The sequence below is a fragment of the Pleurodeles waltl genome, chromosome 3_1 (assembly GCF_031143425.1).
Source record: "Pleurodeles waltl isolate 20211129_DDA chromosome 3_1, aPleWal1.hap1.20221129, whole genome shotgun sequence".
Taxonomy (NCBI): Eukaryota; Metazoa; Chordata; class Amphibia; order Caudata; family Salamandridae; genus Pleurodeles; species Pleurodeles waltl.
The window spans coordinates 84,900,223-84,916,232 of NC_090440.1; the positions used below are offsets into that span (position 1 = coordinate 84,900,223).

Genomic DNA, 16,010 nt, shown 5'->3' on the forward strand with positions numbered 1-16,010 from the left:
AGGCCTTCCATAAACGCTTTTATGACTGGTATCCTAAATAGTGAAGTTGAGTGCGTAATTTGCAGGTAAGCTGAAATTGCGGTAAGATGTATCTTAATGGAAGAAAAAGCTAGCTTTGACTTTTGCAAATGTAGTAAGTATCTTACGATGTCTTTGGCAGATGCGTGTAAGGGTTGAATTTGATTATTATGGCAGTAATAAACAAATCTTTTCCACTTATTTGTAAGCAATGTCCAGTGGTAGGTTTCCTAGCTTGTTTTATGACCTCCATACATTCCTGTGTAAGGCCTAAGTATCCGAACTCTAGGACTTCAGGAGCCAAATTGCTAGATTCAGCGATGCTGGATTTGGGTGTCTGATCTGTTGTTTGTGTTGCTGTAGGAAGTTGGCTCTGTATGTGCTATTTCAAAGTAAGGAATAGCATGCACAGAGTCCAAGGGTTCCCCTTAGAGGTAAAATAGTGGTAAAAAGAGATAATACTAATGCTCTATTTTGTGGTAGTGTGGTCGAGCAGTAGGCTTATCCAAGGAGTAGTGTTAAGCATTTGTTGTACATACACATAGACAATAAATGAGGTACACACACTCAGAGACAAATCCAGCCAATAGGTTTTTGTATAGAAAAATATCTTTTCTTAGTTTATTTTAAGAACCACAGGTTCAAATTTTACATGTAATATCTCATTCGAAAGGTATTGCAGGTAAGTACTTTAGGAACTTCAAATCATCAAAATTGCATGTATACTTTTCAAGTTATTCACAAGTAGCTGTTTTAAAAGTGGACACTTAGTGCAATTTTCACAGTTCCTAGGGGAGGTAAGTATTTGTTAGGTTAACCAGGTAAGTAAGACACTTACAGGGCTTAGTTCTTGGTCCAAGGTAGCCCACCGTTGGGGGTTCAGAGCAACCCCAAAGTCACCACACCAGCAGCTCAGGGCCGGTCAGGTGCAGAGTTCAAAGTGGTGCCCAAAACACATAGGCTAGAATGGAGAGAAGGGGGTGCCCCGGTTCCGGTCTGCTTGCAGGTAAGTACCCGCGTCTTCGGAGGGCAGACCAGGGGGGTTTTGTAGGGCACCGGGGGGGACACAAGTCCACACAGAAATTTCACCCTCAGCGGCGCGGGGGCGGCCGTGTGCAGTGTAGAAACAAGCGTCGGGTTCGCAATGTTAGTCTATGAGAGATCTCAGGATCTCTTCAGCGCTGCAGGCAGGCAAGGGGGGGATTCCTCGGGGAAACCTCCACTTGGGCAAGGGAGAGGGACTCCTGGGGGTCACTTCTCCAGTGAAAGTCCGGTCCTTCAGGTCCTGGGGGCTGCGGGTGCAGGGTCTCTCCCAGGCGTCGGGACTTTAGGTTCAAAGAGTCGCGGTCAGGGGAAGCCTCGGGATTCCCTCTGCAGGCGGCGCTGTGGGGGGCTCAGGGGGGACAGGTTTTGGTACTCACAGTATCAGAGTAGTCCTGGGGTCCCTCCTGAGGTGTTGGATCGCCACCAGCCGAGTCGGGGTCGCCGGGTGCAGTGTTGCAAGTCTCACGCTTCTTGCGGGGAGCTTGCAGGGTTCTTTAAAGCTGCTGGAAACGAAGTTGCAGCTTTTCTTGGAGCAGGTCCGCTGTCCTCGGGAGTTTCTTGTCTTTTCGAAGCAGGGGCAGTCCTCAGAGGATGTCGAGGTCGCTGGTCCCTTTGGAAGGCGTCGCTGGAGCAGGATCTTTGGAAGGCAGGAGACAGGCCGGTGAGTTTCTGGAGCCAAGGCAGTTGTCGTCTTCTGGTCTTCCGCTGCAGGGGTTTTCAGCTAGGCAGTCCTTCTTCTTGTAGTTGCAGGAATCTAATTTTCTAGGGTTCAGGGTAGCCCTTAAATACTAAATTTAAGGGCGTGTTTAGGTCTGGGGGGTTAGTAGCCAATGGCTACTAGCCCTGAGGGTGGGTACACCCTCTTGGTGCCTCCTCCCAAGGGGAGGGGGTCACAATCCTAACCCTATTGGGGGAATCCTCCATCTGCAAGATGGAGGATTTCTAAAAGTCAGAGTCACCTCAGCTCAGGACACCTTAGGGGCTGTCCTGACTGGCCAGTGACTCCTCCTTGTTTCTTTCTTTGTTCCCTCCAGCCTTGCCGCCAAAAGTGGGGGCCGTGGCCGGAGGGGGCGGGCAACTCCACTAAGCTGGAGTGCCCTGCTGGGCTGTGACAAAGGGGTGAGCCTTTGAGGCTCACCGCCAGGTGTCACAGCTCCTGCCTGGGGGAGGTGTTAGCATCTCCACCCAGTGCAGGCTTTGTTACTGGCCTCAGAGTGACAAAGGCACTCTCCCCATGGGGCCAGCAACATGTCTCTGGTGTGGCAGGCTGCTGGAACTAGTCAGCCTACACAGACAGTCGGTTAAGTTTTAGGGGGCACCTCTAAGGTGCCCTCTGTGGTGTATTTTACAATAAAATGTACACTGGCATCAGTGTGCATTTATTGTGCTGAGAAGTTTGATACCAAACTTCCCAGTTTTCAGTGTAGCCATTATGGTGCTGTGGAGTTCGTGTTTGACAGACTCCCAGACCATATACTCTTATGGCTACCCTGCACTTACAATGTCTAAGGTTTTGTTTAGACACTGTAGGGGTACCATGCTCATGCACTGGTACCCTCACCTATGGTATAGTGCACCCTGCCTTAGGGCTGTAAGGCCTGCTAGAGGGGTGTCTTACCTATACTGCATAGGCAGTGAGAGGCTGGCATGGCACCCTGAGGGGAGTGCCATGTCGACTTACTCGTTTTGTCCTCACTAGCACACACAAGCTGGAAAGCAGTGTGTCTGTGCTGAGTGAGAGGTCTCCAGGGTGGCATAAGACATGCTGCAGCCCTTAGAGATCTTCCTTGGCATCAGGGCCCTTGGTACTAGAAGTACCAGTTACAAGGGACTTATCTGAATGCCAGGGTGTGCCAATAGTGGATACAATGGTACATTTTAGGTGAAGGAACACTGGTGCTGGGGCCTGGGTAGCAGGGTCCCAGCACACTTCTCAGTCAAGTCAGCATCAGTATCAGGCAAAAAGTGGGGGGTAACTGCAACAGGGAGCCATTTCTTTACACAAGCCCCCCCCAGCCCACAGGCCAGGAGACTCAGCCCAAGCTGGGAGAGTCTTCCTAGTCTGTCAGGCGAGGAAGAGTAGGAGAAATAGGCTGGTTAGTTGCAGGGCCTACTCTGCCTTACATCCTTCTGTTCAGGTCATTCCCTTTGGGGAACTGACCTACTTCCACAGTGATAGGACCTAGTCTGAATTGCCTCTTGTCTGCCTCTTCAATGTCTCCACCCATTCTTTCTATTTTGGTCTTAGAGGTATCCACCTCTGCTAACCTTATCTTGGCCAGGGTTACCCCTAGCTTACCCAGAGAGGTTACCCAGAGCTGGAGTAACCCCACCATGACCAATAGGGTCAGGGGGCCTAACTTGCTATTTGGCATGGGGTCAGACCACCATGCTAAGGATAGTGCAGCCATAAAGGCTAACACCCAGCAGAGGCCACTGACAGCTGTCAGTGCCCAGAACCACACCTTTAGCTCTTCACCTAAAAGGGAAGGGGCTAAGTTACAGGCTTCTTTGGGTTCAGGTTGCCTGTCTGCTGTATTGGAGTGGGGGGTTACCACATCTTGTAGTAAACACCCTTCTTCCACTCTTTCTTCTGTTAGCTGAGGAGCCACCCACTCAGGTTTAACAGTTGCCTGACTAGCCAGGACTTCTTGTGGGTCAGGTTGGACTTTATCAGGGCCATTTTTGGAGTTCTCCCCTACTGGAGCAGAATCTCCTTGGCTTGCTGTAACCTTGGCTAAAGGTTGTCCACCCTTCCTACTCTGTTTTCTTTTCTTCTTCTTCTGGGGCCTGCTTGCATTTACTGCAGAGGCAGGACTTCCAGAATCCTTGGGAGAGGACTGGCACTGGACCAGTTCCTCTCTTGGGCTCTGACTAACCTCTGGGTAGTCATTTCCAAGGAGACAATCAAGGGGAGGTCTGTACTGACTACTACCCTTCTCCAGCTAAGAGTGCCACCCACTTCTATGGGCACTAAAGCCACAGGCCTCTTAGTGACCCTGTCTAGGCTAACTCTTACCCTGGCAGTCTCACCTGGGATGTACTGGTTTGAGAGCACCAGCCTGTCATGCACAATAGTGTGACTGGCACAAGTGTCTCTCAGGGCAGTGGTTGGGATTCCATTCACCAGTAGGTGGTGGAAGTGTCTACTTCCCTCTGGAATCTCCAACTCACCTGTTGGGCCCTGTTTCCAGTTGAAGGCTAGGAAGACCTCCTCATCTGAGGAGTCATCTCCCATGGCTACACTGGTTACCCCAGGAATTTTGTTCTGGGGTTTGTTTTTGGGACAAGAAGTGTCCTTGGTGTGGTGCCCAGACTGTTTACAGTTGTGGCACCTTGCCTTAGTGGCATCCCAGTTCTTACCCTGGTACCCACCTTTGTTTTGGGTTGTGTCTTGGGGCCCACCCACCTGTTCTGGTTTTTGGGGGCCTACAGAGGACTCTTTTTCTTTGTTTCTAGTGTTACCCACTTTCTCCTGGGGAGTTTTTGTAACCCCTTTCTTTTGGTCACCCCCAGTGGAAGTTTTGGTTACCCTAGTCTTGACCCAGTGGTCTGCCTTCTTTCCCAATTCTTGGGGAGAAATTGGACCTAGGTCTACCAGATACTGATGCAACTTTTCATTGAAGCAGTTACTTAAAATGTGTTCTTTCATAAACAAATTATAAAGCCCAACATAGTCACACACTTCATTTCCAGTTAACCAACCATCTAGTGTTTTTACTGAGTAGTCTACAAAATCAACCCAGGTCTGGCTCGAGGATTTTTGAGCCCCCCTGAATCTAATTCTATACTCCTCAGTGGAGAATCCAAAGCCCTCAATCAGGGTACCCTTCATGAGGTCATAAGATTCTGCATCTTTTCCAGAGAGTGTGAGGAGTCTATCCCTACACTTTCCAGTGAACATTTCCCAAAGGAGAGCACCCCAGTGAGATCTGTTCACTTTTCTGGTTACACAAGCCCTCTCAAAAGCTGTGAACCATTTGGTGATGTCATCACCATCTTCATATTTTGTTACAATCCCTTTGGGGATTTTTAGGATGTCAGGAGAATCTCTGACCCTATTTAAGTTGCTGCCACCATCGATGGGACCTAGGCCCATCTCTTTTCTTTCCCTTTCTATGGCTAGGAGCTGCTTTTCCAAAGCCAATCTTTTGACCATCCTGGCTAACAGGGGGTCATCTTCACTGGAGTTATCCTCAGTGATTTCAGAGGTGTTGGTCTCTCCTGTGAGGGAGCCAGCATCTCTGACTATTATTTTTGGAGTTAGGGTTTGAGGGACCCTGTTCTCCCTAGATAGGACTGGTAGGGGGGAATTTTCCTCCAAGTCACTATCCTCTTCCTCTGAGTTGTCACCCTCAGAGGGGTTGGCCTTTTCAAACTCTGCCAAAAGCTCCTGGAGCTGTATTTTGGTAGGTTTGGGGCCCATTGTTATTTTCTTTATTTTACAGAGTGACCTTAGCTCCCTCATCTTAAGATGGAGGTAAGGTGTGGTGTCGAGTTCCACCACAGTCACATCTGTGCTAGACATTTTGCTTCTAAAAGTTGGAATACTTTTTAAGAATCTACAACTGGTTCTAGAATCTAATTCAAACTTTTACAAACTTTTAAACTCTAAAAGAAATGCTAAACAGGATCTAACACAAGGCCCTAGCAGGTCTTTTAAGAATTTAGAAAACTTTTCAAATTGCAAAAATCAATTTCTAATGACAATTTTGGAATTTGTCGTGTGATCAGGTATTGGCTGAGTAGTCCAGCAAATGCAAAGTCTTGTACCCCACCGCTGATCCACCAATGTAGGAAGTTGGCTCTGTATGTGCTATTTCAAAGTAAGGAATAGCATGCACAGAGTCCAAGGGTTCCCCTTAGAGGTAAAATAGTGGTAAAAAGAGATAATACTAATGCTCTATTTTGTGGTAGTGTGGTCGAGCAGTAGGCTTATCCAAGGAGTAGTGTTAAGCATTTGTTGTACATACACATAGACAATAAATGAGGTACACACACTCAGAGACAAATCCAGCCAATAGGTTTTTGTATAGAAAAATATCTTTTCTTAGTTTATTTTAAGAACCACAGGTTCAAATTTTACATGTAATATCTCATTCGAAAGGTATTGCAGGTAAGTACTTTAGGAACTTCAAATCATCAAAATTGCATGTATACTTTTCAAGTTATTCACAAGTAGCTGTTTTAAAAGTGGACACTTAGTGCAATTTTCACAGTTCCTAGGGGAGGTAAGTATTTGTTAGGTTAACCAGGTAAGTAAGACACTTACAGGGCTTAGTTCTTGGTCCAAGGTAGCCCACCGTTGGGGGTTCAGAGCAACCCCAAAGTCACCACACCAGCAGCTCAGGGCCGGTCAGGTGCAGAGTTCAAAGTGGTGCCCAAAACACATAGGCTAGAATGGAGAGAAGGGGGTGCCCCGGTTCCGGTCTGCTTGCAGGTAAGTACCCGCGTCTTCGGAGGGCAGACCAGGGGGGTTTTGTAGGGCACCGGGGGGGACACAAGTCCACACAGAAATTTCACCCTCAGCGGCGCGGGGGCGGCCGTGTGCAGTGTAGAAACAAGCGTCGGGTTCGCAATGTTAGTCTATGAGAGATCTCGGGATCTCTTCAGCGCTGCAGGCAGGCAAGGGGGGGATTCCTCGGGGAAACCTCCACTTGGGCAAGGGAGAGGGACTCCTGGGGGTCACTTCTCCAGTGAAAGTCCGGTCCTTCAGGTCCTGGGGGCTGCGGGTGCAGGGTCTCTCCCAGGCGTCGGGACTTTAGGTTCAAAGAGTCGCGGTCAGGGGAAGCCTCGGGATTCCCTCTGCAGGCGGCGCTGTGGGGGGCTCAGGGGGGACAGGTTTTGGTACTCACAGTATCAGAGTAGTCCTGGGGTCCCTCCTGAGGTGTTGGATCGCCACCAGCCGAGTCGGGGTCGCCGGGTGCAGTGTTGCAAGTCTCACGCTTCTTGCGGGGAGCTTGCAGGGTTCTTTAAAGCTGCTGGAAACGAAGTTGCAGCTTTTCTTGGAGCAGGTCCGCTGTCCTCGGGAGTTTCTTGTCTTTTCGAAGCAGGGGCAGTCCTCAGAGGATGTCGAGGTCGCTGGTCCCTTTGGAAGGCGTCGCTGGAGCAGGATCTTTGGAAGGCAGGAGACAGGCCGGTGAGTTTCTGGAGCCAAGGCAGTTGTCGTCTTCTGGTCTTCCGCTGCAGGGGTTTTCAGCTAGGCAGTCCTTCTTCTTGTAGTTGCAGGAATCTAATTTTCTAGGGTTCAGGGTAGCCCTTAAATACTAAATTTAAGGGCGTGTTTAGGTCTGGGGGGTTAGTAGCCAATGGCTACTAGCCCTGAGGGTGGGTACACCCTCTTGGTGCCTCCTCCCAAGGGGAGGGGGTCACAATCCTAACCCTATTGGGGGAATCCTCCATCTGCAAGATGGAGGATTTCTAAAAGTCAGAGTCACCTCAGCTCAGGACACCTTAGGGGCTGTCCTGACTGGCCAGTGACTCCTCCTTGTTTCTTTCTTTGTTCCCTCCAGCCTTGCCGCCAAAAGTGGGGGCCGTGGCCGGAGGGGGCGGGCAACTCCACTAAGCTGGAGTGCCCTGCTGGGCTGTGACAAAGGGGTGAGCCTTTGAGGCTCACCGCCAGGTGTCACAGCTCCTGCCTGGGGGAGGTGTTAGCATCTCCACCCAGTGCAGGCTTTGTTACTGGCCTCAGAGTGACAAAGGCACTCTCCCCATGGGGCCAGCAACATGTCTCTGGTGTGGCAGGCTGCTGGAACTAGTCAGCCTACACAGACAGTCGGTTAAGTTTTAGGGGGCACCTCTAAGGTGCCCTCTGTGGTGTATTTTACAATAAAATGTACACTGGCATCAGTGTGCATTTATTGTGCTGAGAAGTTTGATACCAAACTTCCCAGTTTTCAGTGTAGCCATTATGGTGCTGTGGAGTTCGTGTTTGACAGACTCCCAGACCATATACTCTTATGGCTACCCTGCACTTACAATGTATAAGGTTTTGTTTAGACACTGTAGGGGTACCATGCTCATGCACTGGTACCCTCACCTATGGTATAGTGCACCCTGCCTTAGGGCTGTAAGGCCTGCTAGAGGGGTGTCTTACCTATACTGCATAGGCAGTGAGAGGCTGGCATGGCACCCTGAGGGGAGTGCCATGTCGACTTACTCGTTTTGTCCTCACTAGCACACACAAGCTGGCAAGCAGTGTGTCTGTGCTGAGTGAGAGGTCTCCAGGGTGGCATAAGACATGCTGCAGCCCTTAGAGATCTTCCTTGGCATCAGGGCCCTTGGTACTAGAAGTACCAGTTACAAGGGACTTATCTGAATGCCAGGGTGTGCCAATAGTGGATACAATGGTACATTTTAGGTGAAGGAACACTGGTGCTGGGGCCTGGGTAGCAGGGTCCCAGCACACTTCTCAGTCAAGTCAGCATCAGTATCAGGCAAAAAGTGGGGGGTAACTGCAACAGGGAGCCATTTCTTTACAGTTGCGTTAACAGATCTGGTCTGTTTGGTAGTTTGACATGAGGCACTACTGAGAGGTCTAGTAGTGTTGTGTACCAAGGTTGTCTTGCCCATGTTGGCGCTATTAGTAGGAGTCTGAGTTTGTTTTGACTCAACTTGTTTACCAGATATGGAAGGAGTGGGAGAGGGGGAAAAGCGTAAGCAAATATCCCTGACCAACTCATCCATAACGCATTGCCCTGAGACTGATCTTGTGGGTACCTGGATGCGAAGTTTCGGCATTTTGCGTTTTCCTTTGTTGCAAATAGATCTATTTGTGGTGTTCCCCAACTCTGGAAGTAAGTGTTCAGTATTTGGGGGTGAATCTCCCATTCGTGGATCTGTTGGTGATCCCGAGAGAGATTGTTTGCTAACTGATTCTGAATTCCTGGAATAAATTGTGCTATTAGGCGAATGTGGTTGTGAATCGCCCAATGCCATATTCTCTGTGCCAGGAGACACAACTGTGTTGAGTGTGTCCCTCCCTGTTTGTTTAGGTAATACATCGTTGTCATGTTGTCTGTTTTGACAAGAATGTGTTTGTGGCTTATTATGGGTTGAAATGCTTTCAGCGCTAAATAGTTCTAAGTGATTTATGTGTAACTGTTTTTGCTGAGTGTCCCATTGTCCTTGGATGCTGTGTTGATTGAGGTGTGCTCCCCACCCTATCATGGAGGCATCTGTCGTTATTACATATTGTGGCACTGGGTCTTGGAAAGGCCGCCCTTGGTTTAAATTTATACTGTTCCACCATTGAAGCGAGGTGTATGTTTGGCGGTCTACCAACACCAGATCTAGAAGCTGACCCTGTGCCTGTGACCATTGTGATGCTAGGCACTGTTGTAAGGGCCGCATGTGCAACCTTGCGTTTGGGACAATGGCTATGCATGAGGACATCATGCCTAGGAGCTTCATCACCATTTTGACTTGTATTTTTTGTTTTGGATACATGGCATGTATTACATTGTGAAATGCCTGAACCCTTTGTGGACTTGGAGTGGCAATCCCTTTTGCTCTGTTGATTGTCACCCCTAAGTATTGCTGTGTTTGACACGGCAGAAGGTGTGACTTTGTGTAGTTGATCAAGAAACCTAGTTTGTGGAGGGTTTCTATGACATACTTTGTGTGTTGTGAACACTTTTCTAGCGTGTTGGTTTTGATTAACCAATCGTCTAGGTACGGGAACACATGTATTTGCTGCCTACTGATATGTGCAGCTACGACGGCCAGGCATTTTGTAAAAACTCTTGGCGCAGTTGTTATTCCGAATGGCAACACCTTGAATTGGTAATGTACCCCTTGGAATACAAACCTTAAGTACTTTCTGTGTGAAGGATGTATCGGTATATGGAAATATGCATCCTTTAGGTCTAGTGTTGTCATGTAATCTTGTTGTTTGAGCAGTGGGATTACGTCCTGTAATGTCACCATGTGAAAGTGATCTGATTTGATGTAGGTATTTAATTTTCTGAGATCTAATATAGGTCTCAGACTCTTGTCTTTTTTGGGTATAAGAAAGTACAGAGAGTAAACTCCTGTTCCTTTCTGTTGGTTTGGTACTAATTCTATTGCTTCTTTTTGTAGCAATGCCTGAACTTCTAGTCCTAGAAGATCTATATGTTGTTTTGACATATTGTGTGTTTTTGGTGGGACGTTTGGAGGGAATTTGAGAAATTCTATGCAATAACCATGCTGGATAATTGCTAGGACCCAAGTGTCTGTTGTTATCTCCTCCCAATGTTTGTAAAATTTGCTTAGTCTCCCCCCCACAGGTGTTATGTGTTGGGGATGTGTGACTTGCAAGTCACTGCTTGTTTTGAGGAGTTTTAGGGCTCTGGAACTTTCCTCTATTCTTTTGGAATTGTCCCCCTCTATATTGCCCCCGAAAACTTCCCCGCTGATATTGGCTTTGATAAGTGGGCCTTGCTTGTGAGGTTGTGGCCTCTGTAGGTTGACCTCGAAACCCTCCCCTAAATTGTGTTTTGCGAAAAGTGCCTCTGCTCTGTGGGGAGTAGAGTGCGCCCATGGCTTTTGCCGTATCAGTATCTTTTTTGAGTTTCTCAATAGCAGTGTCAACTTCCGGCCCAAACAACTGCTGTTCATTAAAGGGCATATTCAGCACGGCTTGTTGTATTTCCGGCTTGAATCCTGACGTACGCAACCATGCGTGTCTCCTTATCGTTATTGCAGTATTTACTGTCTTTGCAGCCGTATCTGCTGCATCCATTGCTGACCGTATCTGATTATTGGAGATACTTTGTCCTTCCTCCACCACCTGTTGTGCCCTTTTCTGGAACTCTTTGGGTAAGTGTTCTATGAAATGCTGCATGTCGTCCCAATGAGCTCTATCGTATCTCGCTAAAAGTGCTTGTGAGTTGGCAATGCGCCATTGGTTTGCTGCTTGTGCTGCAACCCTTTTACCCGCAGCATCGAATTTGCGACTCTCCTTGTCTGGAGGTGGTGCGTCTCCCGAGGTATGAGAGTTTGCTCTCTTGCGAGCTGCCCCGACAACCACAGAGTCTGGTGTTAATTGCTGCCTAATATAAACAGGGTCTGTTGGCGGTGGCTTGTACTTCTTCTCCACCCTTGGAGTTATGGCTCGGCTTTTTACAGGATCCTGAAATATTTGTTTGGAATGTTTTAGCATTCCCGGGAGCATAGGTAAGCTTTGGTATTGGCTATGAGTGGAGGATAGTGTATTAAACAAAAAGTCATCCTCAATTGGTTCTGCATGCAAGGTGACGTTATGAAAAGCAGCTGCCCTTGAGACCACCTGCGTGTAGGATGTACTGTCTTCAGGTGGCGACGGCCTCGCAGGGTAACAGTCTAGGCTGTTATCTGATACAGGAGCATCATAAAGGTCCCATGCGTCGGGATCATCTTGACTCATTGCAGTATGAGTCGGGGATTGCATCAGTGGTGGAGTGGCTACCGGTGATGTGTGCATTGATGGGGGTAGAGATGGTGGTGGAGTGGTTTTTCTTGCCACCTTTGCCTGTGGCTGCTTGTCCTTTTCTTGAAAGGCAAGTCTTCTTTTCATCTTAATTGGGGGAAAGAGTGCTTATCTTCCCTGTGTCTTTCTGAATGTGGAGCCTTCTTTGAGTGTAGTCTGGCTCTACTGATTCAAGTTCTTCTCCGAACTTATGTCCTTGCATTTGGGAGGACAATCCCTGTTCCTCTGTGTAGGAACCTGTTTTCGGTTCCGAGGCTGGATGTTTCGGAATCGAAACCTTTTCGGTCGCCTTTTTGGGCTCCGAGGAAACCTTCTTTATTTTCGGCGTCGTTGTGTCTCGGTGCCGACCCATTTCGGTGCCACTGTCTCGGTGCCGAATCTGCTCGAAGCCGCTGTCTCGGGCCCGAGATTGCTGTGTGGCGGTATCTCGACCGGAGTCGGATGACTTCGCCACAAGCGTGCCCTTTTTTGGTGCCGATGATCGGTCACCTATTTTTCGGGTTAAGCCATGGCCTGTTGGCGGTGGCGTCCCCTGGGCTTTTGTTGTCTTCTCGTGAGTTTTATGTTTCGACGTCTTACTCACGGTTTTCAGCGTTTCTTCGGGATCGAGCTCGTCAGAGTCCGATTCCTGGATGGAGAAGGTTTCTTCTTCCTCCTCGAAACGCCCTTGTCCTGTCGGCGCCGACGCCATCTGCAGTCTTCTCGCTCTTCGGTCTCTTAATGTCTTCCTCGACCGAAACGCTCGACAGGCTTCACAGGTATCCTCCTTGTGCTCTGGAGTCAGACACAAGTTACAGACCAGATGCTGATCTGTATACGGATACTTGTTATGACATTTTGGGCAGAAGCGGAATGGGGTCCGTTCCATCAGCCTTGAAGAGACACGTGGCCGGGCCGACCAGGCCCCGACGGGGGATCGAAAAAACCCCGAAGGGCCACCGGAGCTCTTCAAAAGTCGGTGTCGATCTGTTGTAACTAACCAGATACCGAACGCAAACAATACCGACGATTTTTCCGAGATTCTAACTAACTTTCCGACCTGAAACACGGAGCGAAAAGGAACACGTCCGAACCCTATGGCAGAAAAAAAACAATCTAAGATGGAGTCGACGCCCATGCGCAATGGAGCCGAAATGGGAGGAGTCCCTCGATCTCGTGACTCAAAAAGACTTCTTCGAAGAAAAACAACTTGCAACACTCCGAGCCCAACACCAGATGGCGGGATGTGCACAGCATGTGTATCTGCAGCTACACATGCCATAGAACATATATATATATATATATATATATATATATATATATATATATATATATATATATATATATATATATATATATATATATATAAAATGATAAAGCCTCGTCAGAGGTAGCACATGTTCTATAAATGGAATTGCAATAATATACAACACACTCATATGGAATTATCAGGTTCCCCTAGAAAGAAAAACATTCTCTCCAAAACTGGAAGCTCTGTACAAACTTAAACATTGCCGTTTTATTCAGTTATCCCTTTAAATAAAGACACAAATACCCTAGAAGAACAAAAGTATCCACAATCTGATCATTTATCAGGAATAATGGGAAGTGACTTTATGGGATATATGGCGCCTCTCTACCCATCCTACTTTGACACCCACTACTACCGCCCCTCACACAGTGGTTTGCTGCCACTCTTTCACTAAAAGCGCAGCATTGTTTCAGCATGGTGTCGGTCTCTGTTCTACCGAGAACATAGTAAATGCTCCTTTTGAACAGAGCCTAGTGCCCAAACACCAACCACCCCACCACCTAGATCAATGAAGGCCGCCAGGGGGCCCCCCCTCAGTTTAAAGACTTCTGATCTAGACAAACAACCTCTTGGTTTCAATGCTGCAAGAGTCAAGTAATCAAACTCCAAAACAAGCCTTTTCTATTGCAGCACTCAAAGACAGGAAATTTCTAAGCAAATAGTCTAGTGTAACAATGTTCCTATTCATAAGCTCTTTTAAAGGCTAATGCAATTTCTCTGAACTCCACTCGGGCAGTGTTGGTTAATCGCTTTCTGTGGTCACTGAGAAGCACATTGTTGCTGTCAATATTGGTGCGCTATATAAATATTTTAAATTAATTTTAAAAAAATTACTTTTGAGCTGCCGGTCTGAAACACACAGCCAGTGCTACTATAGAACGTAGGGTGCTTCTGCAGAAAAAGTACAGGAACGACGAAATGATACAAAACTGTTCGGGGACTTTTGTCTTTACGGATGTGGATCTGGCACGGTGAGGTTGAATACCCAGAGCCTTTCTATTTATCAGCTCATGCCCTCCAGCCGCCACATTGTGTCTTAGATAGGGCAATGCACATCTCATTCACACTATGCAAATGATGGACCACAAAATATCTAAAAACAAATAAATCAATAAGCTGGTTGATGTACATTCGACTTAAACATGCCGCAAAGACTGGCATTTAGAGGTAACCGAAGTAAGACCTGGTGCGGTTCTAAACACCAATGATGCACTAGTGTTGAACCTTCAAAGGAAAAGCAAGTAAGTACATAAATAATACAATTTTGTCAAATTCTGAAATATGTTCACACGCTTTTACAAGGGGACAAACATATCTCCAATTCAAAACATGTGGAGTAGGTTTCCACGATTATAGCAGAATAGCCTACAATTTGAAGTTTAAAATTAGCCACTTTGGGAACAAATAGGGTTACAATTATTAACAAAGCCAAGAAGTCATAGGTACCAGACCTTTCTGAGACTCGTGCTTCTCAGTTTTGCCTTGATATTCAAAGCCAACAGCACTTTTGTCCACGTTGTCCTTGTCAACACCATACTTGCCCCCGAAGCCTTTAGAATAATCTAAGACGAAACACAATTGGGTTAGTTGTACAGACAGTCTAAATTTGGAGACGGTCAAGATAGATGCAAGATATCATGTAGGACAGTGGTTCCCAACCTTTTGACTTCTGTGGACTCCCACCTTATCAATACTGGAACCTGGAGGCCCCCACGGAATCATTATTGGAATCCGGAGACCCCCCCGCCCCCACTGAGACATTACTGAAAGCTGGGGACCTAATCTGTTAATATTATTCAATTTTTTCTAAGCAGTCGCATACCCCCTGAGGAGCCTTTGCGGACCCCCAAGGGTCCTTGGACCACAGGTTGGGAACCACTGATGTAAGATATCATGTATGAGTAATTCAAAAGGAAAAGTTGTGAAACGGTTAGTTCTCTGTATCCTTTTGAATTACTAATTCACTATATTAGTAATTCTAAAGGATACAGAGAACTAATTGGTAGACAATTGCTTTCGGATTGAACAAAAGTCACTCATGACCCCCACCAACAACCTGGGTAATGTGCAAGAGATATAGATGGAAGTCATCTTAGAAAGCAACATCAGAATTCCAATATCAGTGATAGTCCACCCACAATAGTCCACCGCGAGCTAAGACAATACCAAAGGGAAATTATCCACACTCAACTGGACCCACAATCATGACAGCAGCATAAACAAGGCACAAAGACTGCTCATGTTCACACAACATCCGCACCAATGTTGCTACTCCACCCAGAAACACAGCACCAATGTCCCAATGAATGGCCCCATTTCAATACCACAATATCACAAACTACTGCATACTTACACACACGTACACGTACCACTTCAATATTGGACAATGGGCACACGGCTCATTTTACGAAAAGTTATTCTGAAAACATGCGTCTATCTATTACCATGCCAGACAGCCCCTTCTAGGGCCCTCATTACAAGTCAGGCAGGCTAGGATGAGGTATTTACCACATGTAGTAAATACCATTACTTCAGGGAAAGGTATTCACCGTATGTGGTAAACATCCCCTCCTCATCTGTGTTTTTAACTTGCAAATGAGGCACAACATGCAGAGTCTGTACTTAACACCTAATTCTGCATGTTCTTTTTTTATGGGTCTTTCCCCACTTTAAATATTTTGGCAAGTTTGACCTGCTACAATCTATGGGAAACATACTGCGAAGGTTTGATAATTATCGCTTATTTCCACAAGGATCACTTGTAATGAGGGCTTAAGAAGTGCAGGATTCGCAGGCAGGGCACAGCAACCACTCCACCCAGTATTGGACATGGCAACCAAGACCTCATCACATACACAATCACAATAACAACCATGCGCAATACCACAATGAGCACCCCTTACAGCTTAACCCACTCACCAAAACTCAACCCTTCGACTACCCCCCCCCCCCCCCCAAGACAACATCTTCCACATGCCGACCTCTGCATGCATGAACCCGAGCCATGTGTGAACCCAGACTGCTTATATTTAGCCGCCAACAGAAAGGTTCTACGAATGGTAAATGTGCACTTTAAATGGTTATTCCAATATGTAAAGACTAGAGAGAATGGAACACAAAGGCACTCTTTAGTGCCAACAGACTGGCACGTTTACATCTTCAGCAAAGACATCGCTTTTTATTACTCTCGACTTACAGCAACATTAT

At 47.2% G+C, this 16,010-nt stretch overlaps 1 protein-coding gene across 4 annotated transcripts in view; it reads right to left on the bottom strand.

Moving 5' to 3' along the window:
- The window catches only part of CTTN (cortactin), a 195,661-nt gene that overhangs the window by 74,644 nt on the left and 105,007 nt on the right, over positions 1–16,010 (bottom strand). For all 4 annotated transcript variants that reach the window (XM_069221879.1, XM_069221877.1, XM_069221878.1 and 1 more), the window contains one exon: positions 14,255–14,365. In XM_069221879.1, coding sequence (XP_069077980.1) covers positions 14,255–14,365 — 111 coding nt within the window. The remainder of the gene's footprint in view (positions 1–14,254; positions 14,366–16,010) is intronic.